Below are 25,974 nucleotides of genomic sequence, written 5' to 3' on the forward strand. Positions count from 1 at the left end.
CATGTTTGAGGGTTTCCCCTATACATGTATCAATTTCCTTTTCTGTGTGTTTCGGAAATTGTTTGGCACAAGCACCTAGAAGAGAAAAAAGGTAACAAAATAAATGTGAAAGTCTCTAATGCAGGGCTCCAGACTATGCTGGAAAGTTTTTACAAGAACAACAGTTCACAGCTCCACCGAACAAAAATGGAAAAAAGAAGCACGTAAACATTTAAAATGGACCATTATTATGACGTTATTGTTATACATGATTACATTTTAAAATATGTAGACTAGGCTATTATAGTTATTATTATAGTTTTGGATTATTTTATATTTTTATTTTATATTTTTTATAATATCCCATGAGTCCTAATGCAATTTCAACTATTTCTGAAGCGCTTTTATAAAGAACACCGCTTTCTCACATAACGCAGTGAAGCAGCCCTGCACGAGAGAATAATTGATTCTCGAGCCATCGATATCAACAGATTCAGCACCATCGCCTCGGACAGCACCGGGGAACGGCGCGATGTGGAAATAAAATTGCTACATTATGAGACACAATTGCCCTGTTCCCTCCAAAATTGATAAAAATGCATATTCTACAAGGGGGGGTAAAACAATCTAAATAAATCTATGACGATTATCACTATTGAAATAAAATGCGAAAATAAATTAAAAGTGTTTCGCCATATTACAGTAAGTTAGCCTATACATGGCATGCAAAATATTAATTTTTATTTCAGCGTTGAGCATTATAAACAATCAAACACGAATCTGACGAGCTCATGATGCAATAACCAATCCTATGAGTTTAGATAGTGAAGAAAAAAAACCTGCTGGTTCGCGGCAGTTTTTGCCGCGTTCACGCCAGTGCCGCTCACCTCAGACAGAGACAGACACAGTCTGGATTTCACTGAATTCACTCGAGGAAAACTGTAGATGTAAGTAAGATATTAATTTAATTTAGCCTACAATAATTTGTATTTATTGTAATATTGAAAATGTTTTTGTGCTTTCGTGAAATTAAATATAAGCATAGACCTATATACAGTTAGAGTCCTGCACAGGTTCGGGTACCCGCAGGTTTTTGCTCAAACGGGCGAAAAATATCCACCTGTGTCGGGTGCGGGTCGGGTCGGACACGGGGGAACACGGGTTTAAAACAATCACATGCAAACGTAAAAAAAAATATATATGCATATTTTTAGGAACACATCTACAAAAATATGCCTCTATTTCAAGTTGATAAGATAATTTTTGATAAAATAATTTAAAATCCACATCATTTATTTGTGCCCACGCGCCAAGCCCTCCCAGGAATAACGTTACCTATACTTCCACTTTTAAAAATTCATCATAACCGCTCGCGCGCGATCTGCTTGCAGTCGTCGAGATGGATGCTGAGGAGTTGAAGAAAAGAATAGCTAGTGGAGGAGATTGTAAAGTTGTCGACAATACGTCATCAAAAATCAAGTCCAGTGTGTGGGAGAAATTTGGAGTTATCTGAAGAAAATATTGTGAACGGCTTATTTGCTGCATGCATTTTCGTGTTGGATAGCCGCAAATGTGGAACTTCATTGCTGAGAAAGCACAGGTAACTGTATGACTGGCATACAAAGAAAGAGAAGAAAGCAGTAAACATTTGAAATGGGCCGTTAGTGAGGCATCAGTGTGCATCACAGAACAGCGCGCGATTCTTGCGCTTGAATGGTTTAAAGTAAAATCCCTTTTGATGTGATAAATGAGCAGTTTCTTATTTTTTCCGTTTAGAAGTCAAAAACGAGAAAACAAATTATCCGAAGGTACAGGGACAGTACAGACATTTTTCTGTTTATCATTTGCTCTTTAAAAAGTTTCGTGATGAAGTGAGAAGAAGAGAGAAGTTTTTGAAAAGCATACTTAAAACAATATGGTGAAGCGCTGTCCCAATGAAGGTCAGTTTTTCCTTTTCGGCCTTTCAGGCTGTAATTTGACCAGGCCTCATTGGTAGCTATTTTCGAAGGATTCTCCTCACAGCGTCTCCAATGTTGCTACCTCCCATCAGGCTCAAAAACTGTATCTATGCAACATATAAAGATAAATATTAAAAAGCATATGTTAGTGTTGCAATGGCACACGGAGCAGGGTTAATCGCTGGCACACAAGCAAATGTGAGAGGTGTATGTATTTCATTACAGATAATTTAGCCTACATGCACACAGATCTACATTTTGAACTTAAAAATGGCACTTTGTGACAAAAAGGTTGCCGACCCCTGTGCTATATCAACATACCATCCTTTTTTTTCCCTTCTGGGCCCTCAAGTTTTAATATGAAAGCTTGCAGCTCCTGCACTGTTTTGCAGGGCCTCTCAATGGTCTCCTGTGGTGGTGTTGTGATGGTTGCCGGACCAGGATGATTCTGTTGAATAGTCTGGACCAGACGCTCAATAGAATTTGAAATATCTGTCGACATTCTCTCTATTGCGAGGAGCATCCGCTGCTCAGATTGCTCGATGAGATGCTGGAAATCTGAAAAAATGTTGATGGGGTGGGGGGTGGTCATCTTGACATTTAATTATTTGCTTAGTATTCAGGCATATGTGTGGTACTTCAAGAAATAAAAATATAGACATTGGCATGACTGTATTGCCAGATGCAATAGCTATGGTCTAATTTGGATAGTAAATCAAGTCAAGTCATCTTCATTTATATAGCGCTTTTAACAATGTAGATTGTTTCAAAGCAGCTTTATAGAGATAAACGTATAATTTAGGTAACAGAGATTGAGATTAGTAGACAGTAATAAAAAAATGCAGCCATAATCTTAATTTACTGAAGATAATAAAAAAAAAAAAAAAAAAAAAAAAAAAACATTTATCTTAACAGATGAATAGAATATTAACATTAAACATACATACCATGGAAAGTATTATTAGCTGAAAGATTTGGCAGGGATGGCTCATCTTCCTCAGGTGAGTGAGCTGTGATTGTGATGTCAGTAGGTGGTTTGTCTAAGAACAGACATTGAAAGCATGGGATAAACTCATAGTTCAGGGGAGTTGAGTACTTTGACAAGGAATTGTAACTTACACAAATGCCATGACAAAAAATACCAATCTACAACTCACACAATATAAGACACTCCAACCAAATTCAAAACATTTTTAAAATAGGATTTTCATTAGAAATCTGTTTGTATTTCACACAAAATAGCCTATTCCCGTCAGCTGGCAATACACTTATTTTGCCTGTTCTCTAATTGACACCGGACACACCACCATCAAATCAACACAACACAACACAAGAAATGACACCAAAAGTTAATTCTGTTACTTACAACTTGGAGGCTTTGGGAGGCTTGATGGCTTTTGAGAGGATGTGGACATATTTTCTCCTTTTTTTGGTAGGAATCTCACATTCTCCTATTAATTCAGGATGAAACAGTTTATATATAGTTTAGTTTTATACAGTAGTTTTCTCTGAATGGCATATGGCATGATTTTTTTTATACATAAACAGCGGAGTAATGCATGACAAAAAGCAATCGCGTGTGTTTACCTTCACTCTCTGTCCAGTATTTTGATGGTACCTTTTTTTTTCCGCTCTTTTAGCACCTCTTCTTCTGTGTCCACGTTTGAACTTTCTACAGCTTTTTTGGCTCGCTCTCTGGCTGTCTTATAGTTGTCTAAGGACAGAGTAAATTTGAGTTGTCTTTTTAGTTTTTGTAATCATTTTACTATGTAAAAGGGAGTGTACCTCCATATGACTATATATTTATTCAGTTTTCTCACCAGTCTCGGAGAGTATTCTTATTTTGTGCCGCTTCCAGAGCTCCTTATCTGGCCTTTGGGAGGCCTTTGCCATGGCAGCAGCGTTTCTACGGGGCCAGTAGCAAATCAGAACCTAAAACATTTCTGGGAAAAGTTTATCACATCTTATTTATTTCCGGTATTAATTATGTATGTGTGTGTGTGTGTATGTCTGCACGTGCATGTACCCTTACCCCATTCACCTCCCTCTACCCATAATGCAGGCGCCACAGCAATTGCATTTTCTTGTTCAAAAATAACTATGTAAAATCCAACCTACATTACAAACAGAAGAACATACACTCCTTAGAAAAGAGGGCCAATAAATATGAAATCTAAGTTAAGACATTAAAGCAATGACAGAAAAAAAATAATACTAACTATGTACATATTTCCATATTTCATTAATCAAGGTCATGAAGGAGAGAAAAGACAACTTTGCGGCCATGCCCGTCCTCAAGAATCATTGCCCTTCCTTGCAAGTTTGTCTTGTCCAGAATCTCCATCTTTGATGGACCACATACATAGGCTCCATAGATCATCGAGTCACATGGCTCGTAAAGGTACGATGTTAAGTGCGAGAAGACTCTACATAAGAGCTTTCCGGAGTTGGTCCTCTCCAGAACTTCACAGCAGGATGTTGGGCTAACAATGTAAACATTATTAGGATGTTTCAATTGTATTGGTCTCTCTTCACTTGTTTGTATAGGAATCTGTGAACGTTCTTGGAGCCGTTTTGCTGCTTGGACTAGAACATGGTTTCCTGATCTAACCATCTTCTTCAGCTGGTGCATGTAGCTCTCAAACGCAAAGGCACTGCATTTGTCTAATGATCCATATGTGGTGGCATCAGCAGTGAGGTGAAGCAGTGAGTGCACATTGTACACTAGGAATTCTTTCCCATATATGTACCGGCCTTGTTCTACAAAATATGTGAGGAGCTCATGGGCATACACATTGTGGGTTTGTGTTAAATGTGGAGACACTAGTATACACAAAGCCACACTAAAGGCCATGAAATGACTGTACAGGGATTCTGGCAGGATTCCCCGGAGAACAACTTTGCCAGTGTAGAGCATAAACTGCCTGAATTCAGTGGCCTTCCATCTCTCCAAATCCTCCAGACTGCGTGGCTTCCTGGCAAAAATATGGGGTATGTCACTTCTCAAATTCCTTAGCCTCTGATTGACCTCCCTCAGCTGAGCTGGCGATAGCCGATGCCCCGACTTGCCCTGTGACCATAGTAGGAGCATTTTTCTCATCACTCCCAGACAGCACTGGTGCATGTAGTCAGCAGGGAAAGACTTGATCATGTCAATTTGGAGATTGCTGAAAGGGGACAAAGCATTTTCGTGATGATGTTCTGGCTGGTGTTGCTCTCTAAATGAGACATCATTCCTCAAAGTGAGGTCATGCACTTGTTGGTACGTTATGCGCCCACTCCCAGTTGCCTTTTTGGGTGCATTTGTCACAGCCATAGTAACCTGAGAATTGTTTGATGCACTTCAGCATGGCTTTTTGCTGGTGCATCACAGGTAATGCATCTCAATCTTACATTGAGTGTTGTTCTCTCCCCATGCAAAGCCATTCATTAGAATCATTTTCAGTTCATCTGATATGACTTTAATGAAGTCCAGTGATTTGGGCTTGGCCTCAGTAAGGGCAATGGTCAAAGGAAATGTGCTTGCTGGTTTTAGATGTACTGTGCAGAGTACAGGCCAGAAAGATTTACCAGTGCTCTTAAAGAGTGGCAGTCCATCTACATTGAGGGAAATCTCAAGCTCAGTGATGTCTTTTGCATAATTGTTGGGATACCGATTCAAGCACATGATTAATTGTTTCAGTCACTCCAAATTTAATGCATTCCACACCAGACACCATTTGGCTTTCAACAGGATCCGTTTTTAATAATGTTTTAGTAGTAGATGGCAGGTGTTTATGCCCTTGATCCCTGAGAATTTTGAGCGGTTTTTCTGCAGCATTGTGCTTGATATTATATTCAATGATCCACCTCTTTAACTCCTCTGCTAAATTTTCTGTGGGCATATCAATGTTGGCAGTATTTCTCAAAAAACTCTCCATCCATGTCACTACCGGAATATTCAAGAACCATATTCTCTGTGTCTTCTGCCATTGTATGTTGTAGCGATGAGACTGCATTGATGTCAGTATTGACAAACGACATTTCATCGCTGTCACTATTAGATTCTCCAGTCATTGCATTTTTTAGGCCTGGGTTCCAGATTGGCATAGTGTCCCTGGGATTGTGTGCTTCACTGTCTAGCACAGTACTAGGACCAGCTGCGTTAATGTGCACACTTCTCATTTTCCTTTGCACCCTCTGCCATAGTCGTTTGTATTCTCTTTTCCTAGCTTCTGCAGGCATCCAGTTGTGTGACACAGATATGTGTTTTTTTTCTCTGCAAATGGGTACACACATGTAATTTAAGTCGAAAACCTAAAGATCATTCATTTTGAGGCAAATACAGCGATCTTTCATGCCACATTATAAGGTGAAAAACATCTTGATATAACATTAAATTTATCACATTGCTGTGAAATCCCTTTTTCTGGCATGTAAGCAATATGCTGTAAATTTGAAAACCTTTTTTGCAAGACAAGCCTACCTTCTGAGATGACATCGTGCTAGTCTGTCTGTAGGGCAGGGTCTGGAAAGCACAGAAAAGAGGCATAAAGTGAATTGAAATCACATATACGTTGACATGGGAGAATTTTATTTACACTTACTTCAAAGGATATAGATGATACTAGATCCATGCCTGAATTGTGACTTGCCTACCCGGTTGTGCATTAAAGTGTAATTTCTATAATAATAATAAATTATTATTTATTTATTTAATTAGTTTTTATTTTATTTTGTTTGTTTTGTTTTGTATACAGTGTATTTATGTATTTATTGTTTGTTCTGGTTTTGTTATGTAGGCTATAAAGAAAACCAATAAAAATTTAATTTCATGAACATTATTAAACATGGACCTTTATTTTCACCAAAAAGGCTTATTTCTGCTATTGTAGGCTCATTTTTTAAATGTAAGCGCAAACTGGGTGCTGGCTGTTCGGCCAGAATAAGCTCGAGGTCGTGCCCCTCTGGAAGCGGAGTTTCGCGCAAAGTTACAAGAACTGCCGTGCACACATTCACGCGAAATGGGGTCTCGCGCCCACAGTGACGACGGCACCGCCTCGCTCATGCGGAGGTTGAGGGGCGCGCGCGCGCTCACAGCCAAGCCTGTGAGAAGGCGCGTTAATTTTCAAATAAAGTATAACTTACAATATTGATAATAATTGCATTCATAATTTATTTTGAAGTAGCTAATGTTAACATTACAGACCCTAAAAAATGAATGAGCTTATCTGAAAAGGATAGATAGGCTACTCCTTTAGACCAAATGACGTCACGTAAACATAACGGTATTTAACGACAAATAGCCTATAACGGCGTTAACAGTGCGGACGAGTGGTATAAAGTTAAAGAAAAAAAGACGGAAAAGCAGTTTTGTCTGAGTAAATGTGGTACATTTACCACTGGAAAAGACAGTCCGTCAATTTTATGACAATTTATTAAATTTCTTGTGGAAACGGCCGTTTTACCATGAGAAAAAATCGCTCAAAAGCTACTGTCCTTATAGTTCCATATTATTATTACTTTTATTATCATGTCTACATATTTTATATGTCATTTTGTTTTGTGTTTTTAATTTAAATAAAATGGTTAATTAAAAAGACATTTACCTCAGAGAAACTGACAGTTGGGATGTCCAGTTGGGATGTCCAGTTGGGATGTCCACTGAGTGAGTGAGGTGTGAGTACGCTGTGTGTGAGCTTATATACCCACTGCCAGATTTAGAATTTGTCACATAACAGTTAGGTGTTAAACGTTTTTTATTTTATTATATTTATATAATGATATATTGCGTTATAATACTAATAATTACGTTATATTATGTAAGGGATAATGTGAAAAAATAATAAAGAAAATAATAAAGAAAATATAGCCCTTTCCGTCTCTAAGGTTAGAATCCTGCGTCCATAGCAACGCTTTGTTTTTCATGGCAACGGTACTTAGCGTCTGTTAACAAGAAATAATAGACCGCATTCTACATTAGAATTCAACCAAGCCATGTATACATTATTACTATTAATAATAATGGTAATATAATTAATAAGATTATTATAATAATAATTATTATTATTATTATTATTACATTATTAATAAAATATAATATAAATAAAAAAAAAAAAAAAAAAAAACTGGGTTAAAAGTTTATGGGAAAAAAATAATTAACTAATTAATTAACTTGGAGTATATCTTCGTGTGTGTAGGCTTGGCCTATATTATTATTATAATACCATTATACCTACCATTATATCAACATACTTTGCGTTATATTGAAAGTATTGTTTTCAAATAAATAATTGTTGTGAGCATAATTTAGTATTATTTACTAATAAATCATTCGTATTATAATAATTATATTTAGTATTATTTTTAAAAATTATTTAAAAATGTTGAAGTGCAAAGAAAACCCAATAGTCATATTTCCCGGTTGTAAAATTGTTGTGTTTTATTCGTCTTATAGGCTACCTAACATTTCTTATGAAAAATCGTTCATTATTGTAATATATGAGATTATAAACGTCTTACCTGTTTCTTCTTCTCAGATGTGCAGAACCTGACTCATCCAAGTGATTTTTTCTTCGATGGTAAAAAAAAAAAAAAAATGTCTTCCCCCAGAATGAAGTTCAGTCTTGTGGTGTGATCTTTGTGGCCATCACATTGAGTTTGTGGACAATTTGAAATCGCCATTAACTTTGTCCACTTTATCAAGCAGCTGCTTTCCTGAATCGCTCAAGCGGTTTTTGTTTTTGTGTTTTTGTTTATATTTATATACATGGATTTTTATTTATTTATTATTATTTTTTTTTTTGTTAATATATCTTCATTACCTAGATATATATTATAATTATACAACATACAAAAAGTAGTCAAAACACATCTAACAGAACAAAAGTTGATTATTTATTTATACAACATTAAAGTGCTTATTTTTTAAATTAACGAAATGTCATATTCATCTTTATAGAAGATTCAGTACAATACAACAATCTTCAAACTTCATATTCATAGCAGATATAACATTTAAAACAGTCCTTTTTGTGGTGGTTTATTTTGCAAAAGAACAACGTTTTCTTGATATTGTGAGTTTACACAAATAATTTAAGCTTTGAATAATTCTTATCTGTATGACCAGAAATGGAGTATTTTAAGTTGTTTACACTGTTGACAGGAAAAAATGCAAGAGATTGCATGGGCGCTTCCATGCCCTGCAGTGCGCGCGCTCCCCACTCCGCACATAAAGGAAGGACAATGGGAGGTATAGCCAGCACCAGCAGCAGTGGCTCACAGTTGAATGGGTCTGCAGCTCTCCCTTCTGAATACAAACAGAGTCAGTCAGCCGCGGGTGTGGCAGTGCCTCACCAAAATATTCATTTTTAATATTTGTATAGAAATGTACAGTATATAGACATTTATATAGAAAATAATAAATGGTAAATGTATTCACCATTCTGCAGCAATGTCGGTAAGTATTTTTAGACTATATCAAGTCGTAAAGTGCACTTGATAAATTCAAATTTAACGCACGACTTCAGCAGTAGGCTAGGAGACAGTGTTGGGTTCCACAAAACTCCACAATTTTCCAAGGTAAATCTGTGGTGAAAAATTGAACTGCATCACTTATGAATCGCTAATTTTTACGTTGCCTTGATCTATGACATTGTATTGTTTTGTATGTCTGTTTGTTAATAAGGGATTTATGGACACATCAAGGTTTTTAGATTTGTAGAGTAAAAGTCATAATTTTTATTTTGAAGTAAAAAAATATCAAATCCTACCCACAGAATTAGGACCTAATAAATTGGCTAGCATGTAAGTGTTATTATTTTTTAAGTTTTATACTTATTGTATTATTCTTTAATATTTTCATGAATTAATTAGATGTACATTTAATACATATTTGCTTTCATTAATTTGTCATATTTGTAACGTTGTTGTGTGACCATATAATAACCAGTATGGAACGTTCCCCTAAAGTCACATTGGGAACGTTATTATATGACCAACAGAGGACCATGCGAGAACGTTCTGTTAACGTCCCGAATGTCCTCTTTGTAACGTTGTTGTGTGACCATATAATAACCAATATCGAACGTCCCCCTAAAGTAATAACGAGAACGTTATTATATGACCAACAGAGGACAACGCGCGAGAACGTTCTGTTAACGTCCCAAATGTCCGTTTGTAACGTTTGCTATATGACCATAAAATACCCCAAATAGAACGTCCCCCTAAAGTCATATAAAGAACCTTGAACTGCAGAACTTTCATAACCAAAAGAGGACGTTCCATGAACGTCCCTAATGTTCTGTAAAGGTTCGGAACTTTCGTTACCTTTAGAAAACTTTTAGGGAACGTTGCACAAGGTCGCGAGAACGTCCCCTCCTACGTGGGAAAGAGGACGTTCCATGAAAGTATTTAATGAAAGACCTTTACACAAAGGATCTTATGCTTGCTATTGTTATTAAACAGTCATTAAATATAAGGCCTATATATAAAGATAAAAAGCTAAATGTTTTCATTTCGGTTCATTCTTGGTTTAAAAAAAATCCTTCAGGTTCCATTTGCAGATCGAAATGAGAACGGTCCAGCATTTAGCAATAATTATTATTAATTCTGTTATTATTCTTGATTTTTCAAACTGCTGACACTTTGCATTTTTGAATTATGCCTTTATTGTGTGACCAAAAATTTTGTATTTTCTGTTTCAGCTGTTTGATTGCGCTGGTGCCTCGCGCACATTCATTGGAAACAGTAGCCGTTCACCGTGCCATCCGGCGCGAGCAGCGGTCCACTTTGGCATATTTTTGTTAATCATGATTTTTTTTTTTTCGTAGATACTGGAACACGCGTGAACTACAAAGCCTATTTTTCCTAATGAATAATAGTTAGGCTTGAAATAGGCAACATCACGAATATGGAAACGTTTGGATTTCTCCCGAATGAGAGCCCAACCTTACCTTATGGTTTGCTTTAAATTATTATTCATTTATTTTTTTGCTTGTTTGTTTATAGTTAAGCCTATATTATTATATACTGCAATTTTATTTATCCATTAGAATTATATATTTGTAATTATTGTTCTGTTCTGATATATTTTTTTTAAATTTAAAGGATTTGTTTTAAAGTGAAGAGAACTAAAAATATCCTGTTGGCACATTATAACATTATTAGGCCAGCCGATATTATTTCTGAATGTAATAAAATGCAACTTATACATGACTTTTATATTTTTTTCCTCTCACAAACTTAATTTATTTTTTAGCCTGTTTTAAAAAATAAAAAAATAAATAAAATAAAATAACATGCAGCAAACGAAAATAGGCGATTAATCGGTTAAAATTTGTTACTGTAGGGTATTTATAATTATTATATACTTAGGAACAGAGTCTGGGCCTAATGTAGGCTATCCAGGGTTTTTTATTTTTTTTTTTATTTTATTTTCATTGCATCTGAAAATGACTTTGTGCAGCACATTCACTTCGCACGCTCAACCTGCCTCGCGTGTTGCTCAGCTGTGGACGATTTAAAAATGTTTGCTATAAAGGTTGCTGTCCCATTTTATACAGGAATTGTTCATTAAAAAAAAATCGAATTATATTGTTAGTTCTAATTATATTGTTTACACAAGTTCATTTAGGCTATTTAACATGCACTGTGACATTTTACCCTTTTTAACTTATAAACTCCTTGAGATTTTAAAGTCAGTTTAATAGTATTGAAGTTCAAGTTTTTAAAAAAAGGTTTTAAATGCTTAAATTATTTCTATGAATTAATAATATGTTATCAGGTTTTAATTGCTTAAATTATTTATATGAATTAATAATATGTTATCATGTTTATTCTTGTAGAAAATAAGTGTTTATTCTTTAAGAAAATAAGGGAAAAAATAAGGGACGATCCAAATATTATTCATATTTGTTTTGCTTCACCTATTTATGTAAGCTACAATTATTCTAAAAAAAAAAAAAAAAAAAAAAAAAAAAAACAATGTAATTAAAAGTGCCATCGGCCTGAGTAAATTTTACCATTATAGAATTGTGACTTTTTAAAGGTTAGTGATTTAGGAGGTGAAAATACTTTGAAATTACAAATGTTATGGGATTTTAAAGCATAACAACTGAAGGTCTATGAAACGTTAGCCAATAAAGCATTTTTTATTAAACAATGGCACTTAAAGTTTTGAACTAAAATATTATTTCAACCATATAGCCTGTGAATAAACAAAATGCATACTTTTCAATGAAAGAACACTGAGAGTTTGCTTCTGGTGTTTGGATTTGTTCTTCAATATAATGTGCTCCAAGTTAAGGAATAGCCAACACAGGTTTTTTTTATTTCTCTCTCTCTCTCTCTCTCTCTATATAACAGCATTAACTTACAATGAAATACATCTTCCTTCAGGTAGACTGAATGTTTTTCTGTCTTGCTAAATGTTGGGCTCATGATCAGTAAGTTGTATTCGCTCAAACTGATTTAGTTAAATCAAAACTTGCGGACTTTGAAGCTGGGTGCAGTTAGCGCGAGTCCCACGCGCTGTGAAGCGGGAGCAGCTGATGGAGGACTCCGCTTGGTCTTAAAGCCTTCCGCAAACACTACGTTCACAAATAACAATGATTTTCGTAAAATAATGATTAATTATCAATTGATAATTTGTTATTATTATGGTCTTGTGAAAACAATAATATGGGCTGCGGGAAAATAATGAATAAAAAGAGTAGGGCTGCTGTGAGTGCAGGCATGTTTCAACCCAGTAACATGAGAACACACCGTTCCTCAGCCCAAAAACAGACCGAATTCAGTTCAGCTGGAGGGGGTTGGGGAAGTTATGTATAGCTTGTGGGGGTCGAGATAAAGGTGTGAATCTCTTGGTCTTTCATATGGACAGTGTCTTATGAGGGTATCAAACTTGCAGAACAGGTTTAGATAGGACTCGTCATTTTGGTTTTAGGGCAACTTTGAAGAAAGGTTTTGATCCACTTCAAATGTTGACTACTGTATGGCGCAATATAATATAAAAAATAAAAAATAAAAAATAAAAAAAAATTGCAAACTGTTGCGTTAAATTTATTTTGTTTCGTCTAAACAATATTTTTTTTTAGACTATGAAATATAAATTCTCACAGAATGTAGCCTTTTCATAACAATATATTGAACCATCTCTTTGTGTTTTTCTAAATCACAAACAGAGTCCAGACATCAGTATGATCCGTCTATGATGTTTTATATGATGTTTTATTTAGGTTTGGGAATACACATGCGTTACAGACATGACAAAAAAAAAAAAAAAAAACATTTTGGAGTTTTTGGAGACTTTTTTTGTATTTTTATTTTTATTTATTTATTTATTTATTTATTTATTTATTTATAAAAAAAAAAAAACATTTTGGAGTTTTTGGAAGCAACAATATCTGCAGAGAAGGGTTGGCCATTCTCAAAAAAAAAAAATCAATTTTATTTCAATTTTCGTTTTTGTGTTTCAGAGGAAAAATCAGTGTTAAGGTATCTCTCCATTACAGACCCGTTCTGAAACAGAATTTATGCAAATGCGTATAAGATGCTTTAAAAACTTTAACAGCGATGTCTAGAGGGTATTTAATAGGTCTTCCCCCCATGTAAGATTTTTCTAGTTACTAGTTCATTTCAACTAATCGCAGGTTTATATTAAATTCACATCTATAATCCAGCCTTAATATATTCCGCGCTTAAGCACATGCATTAAGTTTGCCCCAAAGCACAGGCAGAAGTAGCCTAATAATTGTAAAAAAGGAGACATTTTAATTATTTATATATAAACAAATGTTTTCTTGTCAGCTGCAAGATGAAATTCACAGTGCTGACTCTCTCCACATGGACGCGCCTTTAAAGAGAAATACAACCTTCACAGATTACATAATGCTTTCGTTCTGAATTGATTCGTTTAAAAGACATTTCAAGCTTTCTGTAGATATATTTCTCATGTATGTGAGACACCACAATTTTAAGTTAATTCATTATCAGGAAAAAATTCAAGAGATCTAGAGGGCGCCTCCCCTGTCCTGCATGCGCATTAATAATTTTCGCACAAACACTTAAATATGAATAATTATTCACATTTTGCATATGCATTACAACGTAAATTATTTTTTATATGCAATTATCCAAAATAAAACCAAACAAGATTTGTAATGAAGATAAAACAAATGAGAATAAATGCTGCGCATGCACTCAGCATCACTGGCGCCGCACAAATCTTGCACGCAGACATTTTACACACCTGCTTTTAAATGCGGCTGCAATTTTATTTTATTTTTTAACTTAAATTCTATGTAAGCAAGTAACGGCGGCTCCCTTTAAAATCACTGAAGTTGTCTATTAATGAAGCTCTTTTTTACATCATTTGAACTTTGGTGATTATAATGAGAGAACTTGAGTTTAATCGTGAGGACGTTTTATTAATCAGTCCATTCTTTAGAATTTCAATGATTTAGCTAAATCGTGCAGGTTTAATTTATTCGTTTCTTGTTTTAATTAGGCCTAAATAATGGGAACGAAATTATACCGTGCCTCACGTTTTACTAAAATAAAGAAAAAAAATGTATAAAACATGCAACAATTTCTTAATCAGTGTCCAGACAAATACATTTTCCCAATAAGTTGTCTGTCAAAATAAACGACAGGTAACGAATTACAAAAATGCATGTTGTTTTATTAAAGGGAATTTTAAAATATTAATTAAAATATAGGCCTAATATATGAGAATATTGACATTTTGCATATAACTCCATGTAGCCTAGCTCACTAAAATAGGCTACCACTTTTAATGCTACGATGCAAAGTAAACACATAATATAACACACAATTCATATTATATAAATAATACTGCACACCTATTAAATGTGTCAAATCTAAAATATGGTGTAATACTGTGTAGCTTAGAGAAAATATAAGCACAGGCTCAGGCACAGGCTTGACATTTATCCTGCTTGAATTCTTTCTAAGAAATGCACATAACTTCATAAGTACCAAACTTTCATCTGTGAATATTAAATATTTTAACTGTAGTGTTTTTCTTTCATTTTCCCTGACTGCAGCCGTCAAATGTAACACATCAGCGAGGCAAAACTGACGTCTATTTGCGAAAATGTGGTTTGATGCGCTTGTTTGAAAACTTGTGATTAAAGCGCCACTCAGCGGTCAAAAGCTGCAAATGCACTTTGCAGACGGCGGTACGAGCAGCGGTAGAAGTAACGTTTTGGATGTCCACCTACTGTATTTAAATATTTACAGTTAAGGAGTTTTGTTTATGCACAGACACATTCCTATATACAACCTCGCTTGTCATTGTTAGAAAATCTAGCTGTGAATAATTGTACTGGCAAGGGTCAGATATCTTTACTCTATAACATCCTGGTGAAAAACCATAAAGACTCTACTGAGCATAAGAGAACTCAATGGATGAATGACTTACAAACAGATATCTCAGAGGAGGACTGAAGAGAGGTGTGTTCTAGAGCACAACTTTTAACAATAAATACCCATCTCAAACTGATTCAATATAATTGGATTATGAGGAATAATGTTACTCCCGAAAGACTGAACAAGATGAATCCTAATATTCCTGATATCTGTGTGAAATGTAATGTTAAAAAGGGCACTTTATTTCACTGTCTGTGGTACTGCTCAGAGATACGAAAGTTCTGGAATTTAGTTATAAAATGTATTTCTAAGATGACCTTTAATCCAGTGCCTGACAATCCTGCACTTTGCATTCTTAATTTGTATCCAAAGGACTGTATGTTAAACCACAAAGAGAAGAAAATTACAGACTTATGTTTAGTACAAGCTAGACGCTTGATTTCTCTCTGCTGGAAAGATGTCAAGAGCCCTTCTGTTGGTCGCTGGCTGAAAGAACTATCAGCATGTCTTATCCTTGAAAAGTTAACATACACAATGAAAAAGAAATCAGCCGAATTCAAAGAGATTTGGAATCCCTTTCTTGCATTCTTGGAGAACTGTGAAGTCGAGGAAACTCTGGACACTTGAAGGCGATATGTCCCTAACTGGTGATACTGTACCTCCTAAGCTGTGTATGATTATATAATGTTGTTACCCAGGATTTTTTTTTTCTTTTTCCTTTGGGGTGGGGGGAGTGGATTCTTTTATAGTTTGACTGTTATATGTTTTTGTAAACTGTTAAAATTCAATAAATACATGTTTATAAAAAAAAAAAAAAAACACACCTCTTTGGCCAAGCATTCAAATAATGCATTTCATAATTTTGGACTGCAGTTATATCTGATCAAATGCGCATTATTATTCTTTAGCTTGGGTTAAACTATTTTTTTTTACTTGGCTGGAACAGCAGCTATGCTAATTATGTCTCTATTTGTTTCTCTGTTTTGCCACGGTATTTATATCCCGTGGTAACTAGGATTTACACAAGCTCCAGTCTGGATCCAGAACACCTGAGAAGAGATGATGCCAACCCCTCAGAGGACCTCAGATGATGCTAACCCAGAGACAACATACAGAACTACCACATTTTGCTATAAGTTTGATTGCATAATTGCTGTTAATAGTGTTAATCGTCTGTTTGTTTACGTCTTTTATTTGATTTTTCTGAACATGTCTGCCATATGCACATGAACTGTCAGTCACCACTGATAAGCTACTTCTAAATATTGTAGAAACTTAATTTTCTGTAAAGTTGCTTTGCAATGATTTGTATCTTAAAAAGCGCTATACAAATAAACTTGAATTGAATTGAATATAGGTTTGGAACAAGTGAAGGGTGAGTAAATTATGACAGTTTTCATTTTTGTGGGAACTATCCCTTTAAATTTTAAAAAGAGAAAAGTGTGAGATTTTGAAAAAGTGTATTTTTTTTGAGAAAATATAATATATCAATATTTTAGATACTAAAAAACAAAAATATAAACATAAGACAATGCTGTTTGTTTGCAGTCATTTATTTTAGGACATATCTGAACTAGAGGTTGACCGATGTATCGGTTTTGCCGATTAATTGGCACCGATAGTTGATTGCTGGAACAATCGGTTATCTGCAAAAATCCATGCTGATAGTTTTCCGGGTTGGGTCCATTGCTGGAGCAGCTGAGAAGGGTCTGTTTTCATTACACAGTGCGAAAGCGGCCTCTAGTGGTTGAAATCACTGACAGCATGTGCTATTTGTTTAGACAGGTGATGCTGCACGCTGAACAGAGTGAGAAATTTCAGACCCGGATTTAAATGCAGCAGACAGAAATTCCTGCTGCGCCACAGAGCGCCATTCACATAGTTTTCCATTAAGTTACATTGTATTCGCCCCGAATCATTGTTAATGTACATATGAATCGTATATTGAGCATTTTGATCGAAACATTTGTCTTTCTATGGCTCTAATAAAGTCTGTATGCTTCATTTATAGAGCTATAATATAGATCGCTCGCTCGTTTGCTCTGTGTTTTAAACACTGAACTTCAAACTTATCTATGCCTCATTGTTAATTCTTGAAGTAAACTTGTGTCCGTTTGGTGAATAAATAAACTGTTTTTAGACCCGCTGCTCGAGTTGAACGCGATGCGTCCGGAGTGTGTGTGATACCAGTGAGTTCTCCTAGACTCAGCGCCGCTCTTATTTTGTTTAGATAATCATCGTATTCAAGAATAGAAGCAGTTAAAGTGTGAGAGTATACATTGTGCTGATATAATTGTAGTGCCCTGTGATTTGCGTGATGTGGAAAACGCAGACAGAATCCAGTCATAAAAACAGAATTCACAGTTTAACGCGGAATGTCACGGAATTGGTCAAATTTTTAATTAATTAATCAAAAGCATGTCATTACACTTAAATCAAATCACGATATGGACTAGTATCTGTTAATATTAAGCCACAAAAGTCGATAAATATTAATCCTTTATGTTCTGCATGACTCTAATGAATGGCGCAGATGCAGGTTTCATTTATACTGTATATAGACAAAAAAGATTGTGTCAAAGCAACTGAACAACATTTAATAAAACAGTGTCAATAATTCAAAAATGAGGACGTAAACACATGAACAACAATTCCAGAACTGCTCTGAGAGAGCTTTCATGAGCTTCTGACCGTTTGATTTGAGTAAAACTAGCCTCATATCACATACACAGAACTGTAAATGTATTCACGGCAACCTGTCAAAATAAAAGTCCAGTCTATTTTTCAGTAGAATGTACATAGTACATAGCCTACTACTAAAAATGAAAACAAACAACATTATTTTTAAGGACAAATAATCACACAACATTTCTTCCATGTTTTAACTTTTAATAGTAAAACCCCTTTGTTTGCCAAAAAAAAAGTTTGCTTAATTTTCAGAAATTAAAAGATAAATGAAATTAATGTTTCATGCCTTGATATGATAACCAGAAAAAATTTAATACATAACAAAGAATTTTTGAGGGGGAAAAAATCATAAGGTTAGACATGCTAAAACACAGAATTTGGTAACATTAAAAAATATGGTGAGAAAAAATAAAACATTTCATAGGGCCCTAAACGTAATTTTTGTGAAACTTTTATTAAATTGATGTGAAAATGTATAAGTTTCATGGTTTTAATTAATTAGACTTGCTTTTTGATGAATAAACTTTAACTATTAAAACAGAGTGGAGAAAAATTAAACGAAAAAAAAAAAAAAAACGAATCCAGAAAAATTCGAATGGAAATAACGGAATTTGGAAAAAAATAAAACGGCATTTTGGAAAAAATAAAATGGACTTTGTGGTAATTTCAAAATTTACTATTACTATTACTTTTATTATTATTACTACTACTAGTATGATTCAGTATTGTTTTTTTTTTTTTTTTTAAATAAAGCACTATTTTAGTTTTGGGTTCAGTATACATTTTAAAAATTATCAGTTAATTAATCGGTATCAGTCAGTGTGGTCCAAACTAGCAATCGGTATCAGCAAAATTCACTATCGGTCGACCTTTAATGTTTAATGTGTGTACATGTGTCATTATGTAAAGAAAAAAAGTAAGATTTGCTATATATGTGTACATGCATAGTGAGTGTAAGAGAGAAAATGGTAAATACTCATGTGATTAGCTTATGGTTGGTGTCCACATGAACTAGGGACAATGGTGCAGGAACAGAGTAACTTCTGCGAGCTATAAAACCAAGCTGAACCATTCTGGCCAAAATTCCAGCTCCATTCACCCTTCGCATAGAGGCCTTCATCCTGTGCCACTGCATCCAGTGCCCACTAGCCAAAAGTTCACCTTTCATTAGTCTGTAGCCAGCATGTGGCATTCTTATTTTTATTGATCTCACAATGATGTTTACAGGGAGAGCAGTATGAAGGAGTTCCTCAAGGTCATCCATTCTGATATCCAAACGTGGGTGTATGATGTTTCTCCAAGTGCAGGTTACAATATCAGATGCATTTGCTGAAGTTTCTTCAGAACTTACATTTACATGAATTATGATGATTAGCTCCTGTAGACCCGTAATTAAAGCTTCTGGGATGTTGACATGATTTGAAGCAGTAAATGCCAAATCCAGTTCTTGCTGATGTAACGGGTACCATGGCAACGGCACCGTGGTGAACAGATTGACTCCTGTAAAACAGGAGAGAAACGAGGAGACAGTGCATCAGGTTTGAGCTCTCTGCAGTAATTTATTATAAGAATTTTCTTCAGCAAACATCTCTATTTGTTAAGAGTCATTTTATGTTTCACATATTACATGTTCAGTGTCTTTTTTAACATTACAATGAATTTTCAGTGTCCATGTCAATACAAAATCCATAATAAAATAAACCTCTTAGTACCAAATGCATGTTCACTTACTCTTCGTGCTTGTATTTTACACTATTTATCAAAATGAAACGTAAAGACAATGGTAATATTCACCAGCTATTTTTAAAATACTTAGAAACTTCCATTCACAGTATTTTATCAGTATCATGTCAATACAGTACTGCAAAATCATGCTCAGAACTAATAAAGTGCTTCAAATATAACTTTAAACTTCATTTTAAACTGTAACCATTTTTGTCTACACTCATTGAGCAAAAAACATTTCCAACCGATGGTGGGGAACTAACATACAGTGAGCTAAACATACCTGTTAACATTGCAAGCTCAAAAAAATATCTTCATGTGCATATTTACATGGGAAAGTGCGTGTTGTGATCTAACTTGCTCTCTAACGTAATGTGCACGTTGTCAGTCGACCATTACTCTGATGGACTTTGCCCTCTCATCTCAAACTCGTTTCAAACAAAATCAAAACAGACCCTAACGAAAATTATTTCACTAAAACAGTTCACTCATATGTCACATACATTTCAGCAGGGCTAAATTCTAGCTCTGAGTTATTTTTGTACATTTACCCACCTGTAAAACAGGAGAGAAACGAGGAGACAGTGCATCAGGTTTGAGCTCTCTGCAGTAATGAGGAGCTCACAACTCACACAGCTACAATAAACCCGTCACGCGACCCTGCCCCTGCTGGCCCGGAGCATACACTACACCATTAACTTTGAAGTAGGAAAATCACATAAAAATAAAACCCCTTGAGATACTTGTTTTTTAAAAAAAAACAAAATACAATAACTTTTGTTCAAATGAAAGACAATAATTGTGAATATTCTTAAAACACAAATACGACACTTTTGTGGTCGTCACACACTCCCCGGCAAAAAGAAATGGGTCCCACCATTTTCTGTTCAACTTCTTCTTTTTTTCTTACTAAAACTCTTTTTTTCTCTTTCAACAGGCAACAGGAACGGGTAATATGTATGGTGGAGACGTTACGGTGTAAGGTATGTATGTAAATAGCGGGTAAATGGTAGAGTAGGAGTTAACTGGATATGTTGGTGTTGAATAGGGGATAAGCGAGTGCAGGGGTTGGGTGGTATGAGGTACAATGTAAGCAGGTGATTCTAAGTGTGTGTTTGCCATATTAACTGTGGCTTGTGTTGTCAATGAGGGCTGACCGAGGTTCTCATATGTCAAAATCTGTCTAGGTCATCGGTCCCGACCTGACCTCCTGACCTCGGTCTGGTTGTCTGGCACCATATTGGCTGGAGGCTGTTCCCCCCGAATGGACTCTGGGACCTCGTCATATCCATCTTGTTCCTCAGGTCCAGCAACAACAGACTGGTCTTCATCCTCTCCGGGTTCCTCTATCGCTGCGTCTTTCTCAGGCATCAGTTCTGCTTCAGGTAAGTAGTGCATCCTAACTCTTTCTTCTTCCTGGGCAGGTACTGGAGTTGGGCGACCCAGAGTGAGGGCAGGTCGTTGTTGTGGGGCTATAGCGGGAATCTCCTGTATCCTTTCTGCTGGTGCCCTCAGCCAATAACGATGGCCATCTGAGTCATCATCAGAATTTGAGTCTGAATCTAATTCTTCCTGCAGATCTGCATGTTCTGGGCCGTTGGTACGTTGAGTCTGGCATTTACTTTTCTTTGTGCTCTTTTCAGGAGCGTCATGGCATGGAGGAGCTTCAACTGGGAGGTCATTTACTAATAACAGCAGATTGCGGTGTAGTGTTCTTGTCTTCCTCTTGTCCCCAGACTCAGGGTACACTACGTACACTGGGTTATCCGCGAACTGTTCTTTAACAACGTAGATTGACTTCTCCCAGTATGACCGCAGTTTTCCTGGTCCACCACGCTCACTGAGGTTCCTGACTAAGACCCTATCGCCAGGCTGTAGTACCACTCCTCTTGCTTTCTTGTCGTAAAGCACTTTGCCTTTTGCACTGGCCTGTTTGCTGCTCTCATTGGCAATTCGATAAGCTTCAGACATCTGCTTTGCCCACTTCTTTGCATATCCCTTTGGCGAGTCAGGCTCTGTCTCTTCAACCAACCCAAACAGTAAATCAATGGGAAGGCGAGGATGGCGGCCATAAAGAAGAAAGAAGGGTGAGAAGCCCGTCGACTCGTGCCGAGTACAGTTGTACGCATGTACAACTTGTGGGATTTGGTCTTTCCATCGTTCCTTTTCTTTCTCTGGCAATGTTCTTAACATCTGGAGTATCGTCCGATTAAACCGTTCCGCAGGGTTTCCCTGGGGATGGTATGGTGATGTTCTCGAATGACGAATACCTGACAGCTGTTGAAGTGTACGAAAGAGCTCATTCTCAAATTCACGGCCTTGGTCGTGGTGTAACTTTGATGGATATCCAAAGCGGAGAACGAAATCATTAAAGATGCGCTCAGCTGCCGTCTTCCCGCTCTTATTCTTTGTTGGATAAGCTTGAGCGAATCTTGTAAAATGATCAACGACCACGAGGATATATTCAAAGCCACCACGGCTGATCTCTAGATGTAAATAGTCGATACACACCAACTCTAGTGGTGAGTTTGATGTGATACTACCCATTGGGGCGCGAACGTGAGTAACTGGCTTCTTTGATTTTATGCATGGACATTTCTTAGTGATATGGTCCTCGATCTCTCTGGCCATAAAAGGCCAATAGAATCTCTCTCTGGCAAGGTTAAGGACCCTTTCTGTGCCAACATGGGCCATTTCATTATGGAGTTTCTTTAGGACAAGGTCTTTGTACTTGGCAGGGAGCACCAACTGCTTTCTTTCATTAGCATGCCTGTACAAGATACCATTCTCCAAGACTAGCTTTCCCCATTCGTGAAATAGTCTTCTGGTGGCTCCACTAGCAGCTTTCCTTATCTCGTCAGTTAAAGGTGTACCGGCCTCTTTTAACTTGATCATTTCACTGATGGCTTCATCTGCACGTTGTGATTCCATAAGCTCATCATGGCTAATTGCATTTAAGTGATCGAAGGGAAGAGACGGGTCGGCTTGGGAGGATATGTTGAGAGCCGCCACCCAGGCTACATCTTTCTGTTTGGCTACTTTACTTCCATCCCATACTGCGCGAACCACATCTCCGGTACACTCTTTGGTACAGGACTCTGCATAAGCCTCAATGTCTAAAGGGAGACGCGACAGCGTGTCAGCGTCTGTGTTAGACTTTCCTGGTCTGTATTTTATGTCGAATCTGAAATCGGAGAGTTCCCCAACCCACCGATGGCCTACGGCATTTAGCTTCGCTGTGGTCATAACGTAGGTCAGTGGATTGTTGTCTGTGTATATCGTGAAGTGGGGTGCATAAAATAAGTAATCTCTAAACTTTTCACACACAGCCCACTTCAGGGCAAGGAACTCTAATTTACCACTATGCAGATGGTAGTTTCGCTCAGCTGCAGTTAAAGTCCTAGACCCGTACCCAATAACTCTCAACTTGTCATCCTGGTGTTGATAAAGAATCGCGCCCAGCCCCTGGTCTGAAGCATCGGTGTGTAATACGAAAGGTGAGTTGAAGTTAGGGTATGCTAACACGGGGGGGCTAACAAGGAGAGACACGAGTCGGTCAAGGGCTTTCTGATGTTCATTGGCCCACTCTACAGGTGTTCTGGATGGTAGTTGTGGACCTTTGCTTTTACCACGCGCTACAGCTGCTTGTTCTGGCTTGACTTGTAGTAGCTCATAGATGGGCTTTGCTATCCTTGAAAAGTCCTGAATGTAAGAACGGTAATAGCCCAGAAACCCGGTGAGCTTTCTCACATCTCCAACTGTCTGTGGTGTCCTACTGGCTAACGACCGCACTGCATCCAGGTCTTTGGGGTCTATCCTCACTCCCTGAGCTGAAACAAGACGAACCACATATCTTACTTCCTGTCGAAATAGCTCACATTTTTCAGGTCTCAGTTTCACCCCATGTCTTTGAAGGGCTTGGAGTACTTTGCGGACACCTTCCACGTGCTCGTCAAGGGTTTTTGCATAGCAAAGTACGTCGTCAAGATATGGGAGACAACAATCATCTCTCAAGGAACCCAACATCTCCTCCATACTCCGCTGGAAGGCCGCGGGAGCGTTAGACAGGCCAAATGGAATACGAATCCATTCATACAGCCCCCAGGGGGTAATGAAAGCAGTGAGGTGCTGGGAGTCTTTGGCGATAAAACCCTGATGATAGGCCTTTCCTTGGTCGAGGATACTGAACCAGGAATAGCCACCGAGGGTATCAGTCAGGTCTTGTATCCTAGGTAAGGGATGTCAATCAGGAATGGTCTTCTGATTCAAGAGACGATAATCTATACAGAGGCGGAGTGTACCATCTTTTTTTCGGACACAGACCACTGGTGCAGCATAAGAGGACTTTGATTTCACAATCCAGCCTTTCATGAGCAGATCTTGTACATACTCTTTCACCTCTTTGAATAGTGGTTTGGGGACCGAGGAGTAGGCTCTCTGCACTGGAATCTCGTCTTTGAGGGTGATTGACATCTGTAAACTAGGAATACATCCAATATCATGACTGTCTCGTGCAAAAACAGCTGATTCTTCCCACAGCATTTTATTGACTTTCTCTTGTTCCTCATCACTAAGGTGGCTGAGGTCCACAGGAGGCTGCCACAAGGCTGAAGCAGTTTGAGCAGCTGGTGTTGTTGCAGCGCTAACTACTACACCTCTGGGCCTAGAACTCTCTAGTGGATCGGTCTCAATCACCCTAGCCACAGTCTGGACGCTGCCAAGGGCTGTCTTCCTTGGTATAGTGACAGAATGTTTAGTGCTATTTTTCACTGGTATAATGACATAAGGTCTCTTTGCAGTCTGTATTTCTAGTAGGCCCTCCTCAATCTCAAGCTCTGTGAGCTGGGCACTGTTTCCATCAGGTTCAAACAAGAGAAGAGGGTCTGACTGATCTACATTGGATGGGATCTGACACTTAACCCAGGCTACTTGTCCAGCTGGAACTGCAGTGTCATAATTTCCAGTTCTTAACAGTCTCTGATACATGGAGGGTTTGTCAGTCTGAATGAAGTTCACCAGCAGCTCAACTTTATCAGCAGGGACAGATATTTCATCAGAAAGGAGCGTGGTGAGGGCTGGAACAAGTTCTGCTGGCCGATTCTGAATCACTTCCTCTAGCACATTAAATCCAAGTAGTGGCTGTGCAAGCGGGATGTTACAGATTAGGAAAGGCACCATGATAGACTGGCTAAGAGCACCATTTCCACTGAAGCTGACTGCGATGAGGACCCAGCCATCAAAAGGGAGGATTTCTCCATTCACAGCGTGTACTTCCAGCTCTTCTCTCTCATCAAATATTTCACTGAGTGGCCTAATGGGTGCGTCTGGTAGATACTTCTCTTTCCAGCTTTTATCAATCATGCTCACCTGAGCTCCAGTATCTAGTAAGGCATTGACTGTCAAGCCATTAAGGTCACATCGCGCAAGGGCTTTGGCTCCTATAAACTTAGCTAGACGCCTACTTGTTTGGGTGGGTAGGGCAAAGGGATGTTGGGGATTGACTTGTTCATTATTTTCTTTTGGTCTCTGATTAACTAGACTTGTCTTTGTATGACTCTCAGAGCCCCCTCCATTACCCTCAGCACTGTGGGACTGAACGTGAAGCCCGGTCACTGCTTGTCCCGTGGCAGGGACCGGCTCCAGTTTTCCGGACGCTTGAGCTTCTTCAAACAGCCTACAGCTCTGTGGCCGTCTTCACCACAGTAAAAACAATGAGTGCAACCTGGGCGATTCTGTTCGAGGCAATTAGCACAGCTATATGATCTGGTTTTCTTTTGATCCCCCTTGACTTGGCAATGATAGCAAGATTCTGGGTTTTGAATCTGCTGTGGCCGTTGCAGCAGTTCAACTTTTTTCATTAACTCTTCTACTTTCTCAGTTAGCTGTTGGAGTGCATCAGCCTTTGGCTGTTTATCTACAGCATCTTTATTTGTGCTACTGCCTTGTATTGCTGCAACTTCAAGTTCTGTGCTATGCACGCTTACTTGTTTCTGCTTCACAACTGACCCCAAACGTCTCTGTCTCTCATTCTCAGTATTGGCCATCTTCATCATTTGTTTTAGGATTGTCTCGTCAGTCACACTGCTATCCGAGAGAAATGGTTTAAGTTCTCGACGTATGTCATTATGCTTATGGCTGAGGCCCTGATATATGGCGTGAAGGAAAATGTCTTGAACGGTGTTTGCATTGTATTTCACTTCTGTGTCAGCGTATTTTGAAGCAAACAGGATCTTTTGTTTGAGGCCTATTACCC

The 25,974-nt window shown here is 37.4% G+C and overlaps 1 protein-coding gene and 2 long non-coding RNA genes across 3 annotated transcripts; all 3 read right to left on the bottom strand.

The window, feature by feature from the left end:
• On the bottom strand, positions 1-7,910 carry LOC109076992. Its single transcript, XR_006156039.1, has 3 exons — positions 7,526-7,910; positions 6,403-6,444; positions 1-75 (listed from the first exon to the last, which is right to left on the bottom strand). It is a non-coding gene; the product is annotated as an uncharacterized LOC109076992 (long non-coding RNA).
• Positions 2,001-3,352, bottom strand: LOC109082889. The gene is made up of 3 exons (XR_006156041.1): positions 3,304-3,352; positions 2,885-2,977; positions 2,001-2,495 (listed from the first exon to the last, which is right to left on the bottom strand). It is a non-coding gene; the product is annotated as an uncharacterized LOC109082889 (long non-coding RNA).
• LOC122139166 lies at positions 3,984-5,197 on the bottom strand. The gene is made up of 2 exons (XM_042735133.1): positions 4,157-5,197; positions 3,984-4,051 (listed from the first exon to the last, which is right to left on the bottom strand). The coding sequence occupies exon 1, from the start codon at positions 5,086-5,088 to the stop codon at positions 4,180-4,182; it is 909 nt and encodes a 302-aa protein (XP_042591067.1). The 5' UTR covers positions 5,089-5,197; the 3' UTR covers positions 3,984-4,051; positions 4,157-4,179.
• Positions 7,911-25,974: the final 18,064 nt, after the last annotated feature.

The sequence above is a fragment of the Cyprinus carpio genome, chromosome B12, assembly GCF_018340385.1.
Source record: "Cyprinus carpio isolate SPL01 chromosome B12, ASM1834038v1, whole genome shotgun sequence".
NCBI lineage: Eukaryota > Metazoa > Chordata > Actinopteri > Cypriniformes > Cyprinidae > Cyprinus > Cyprinus carpio.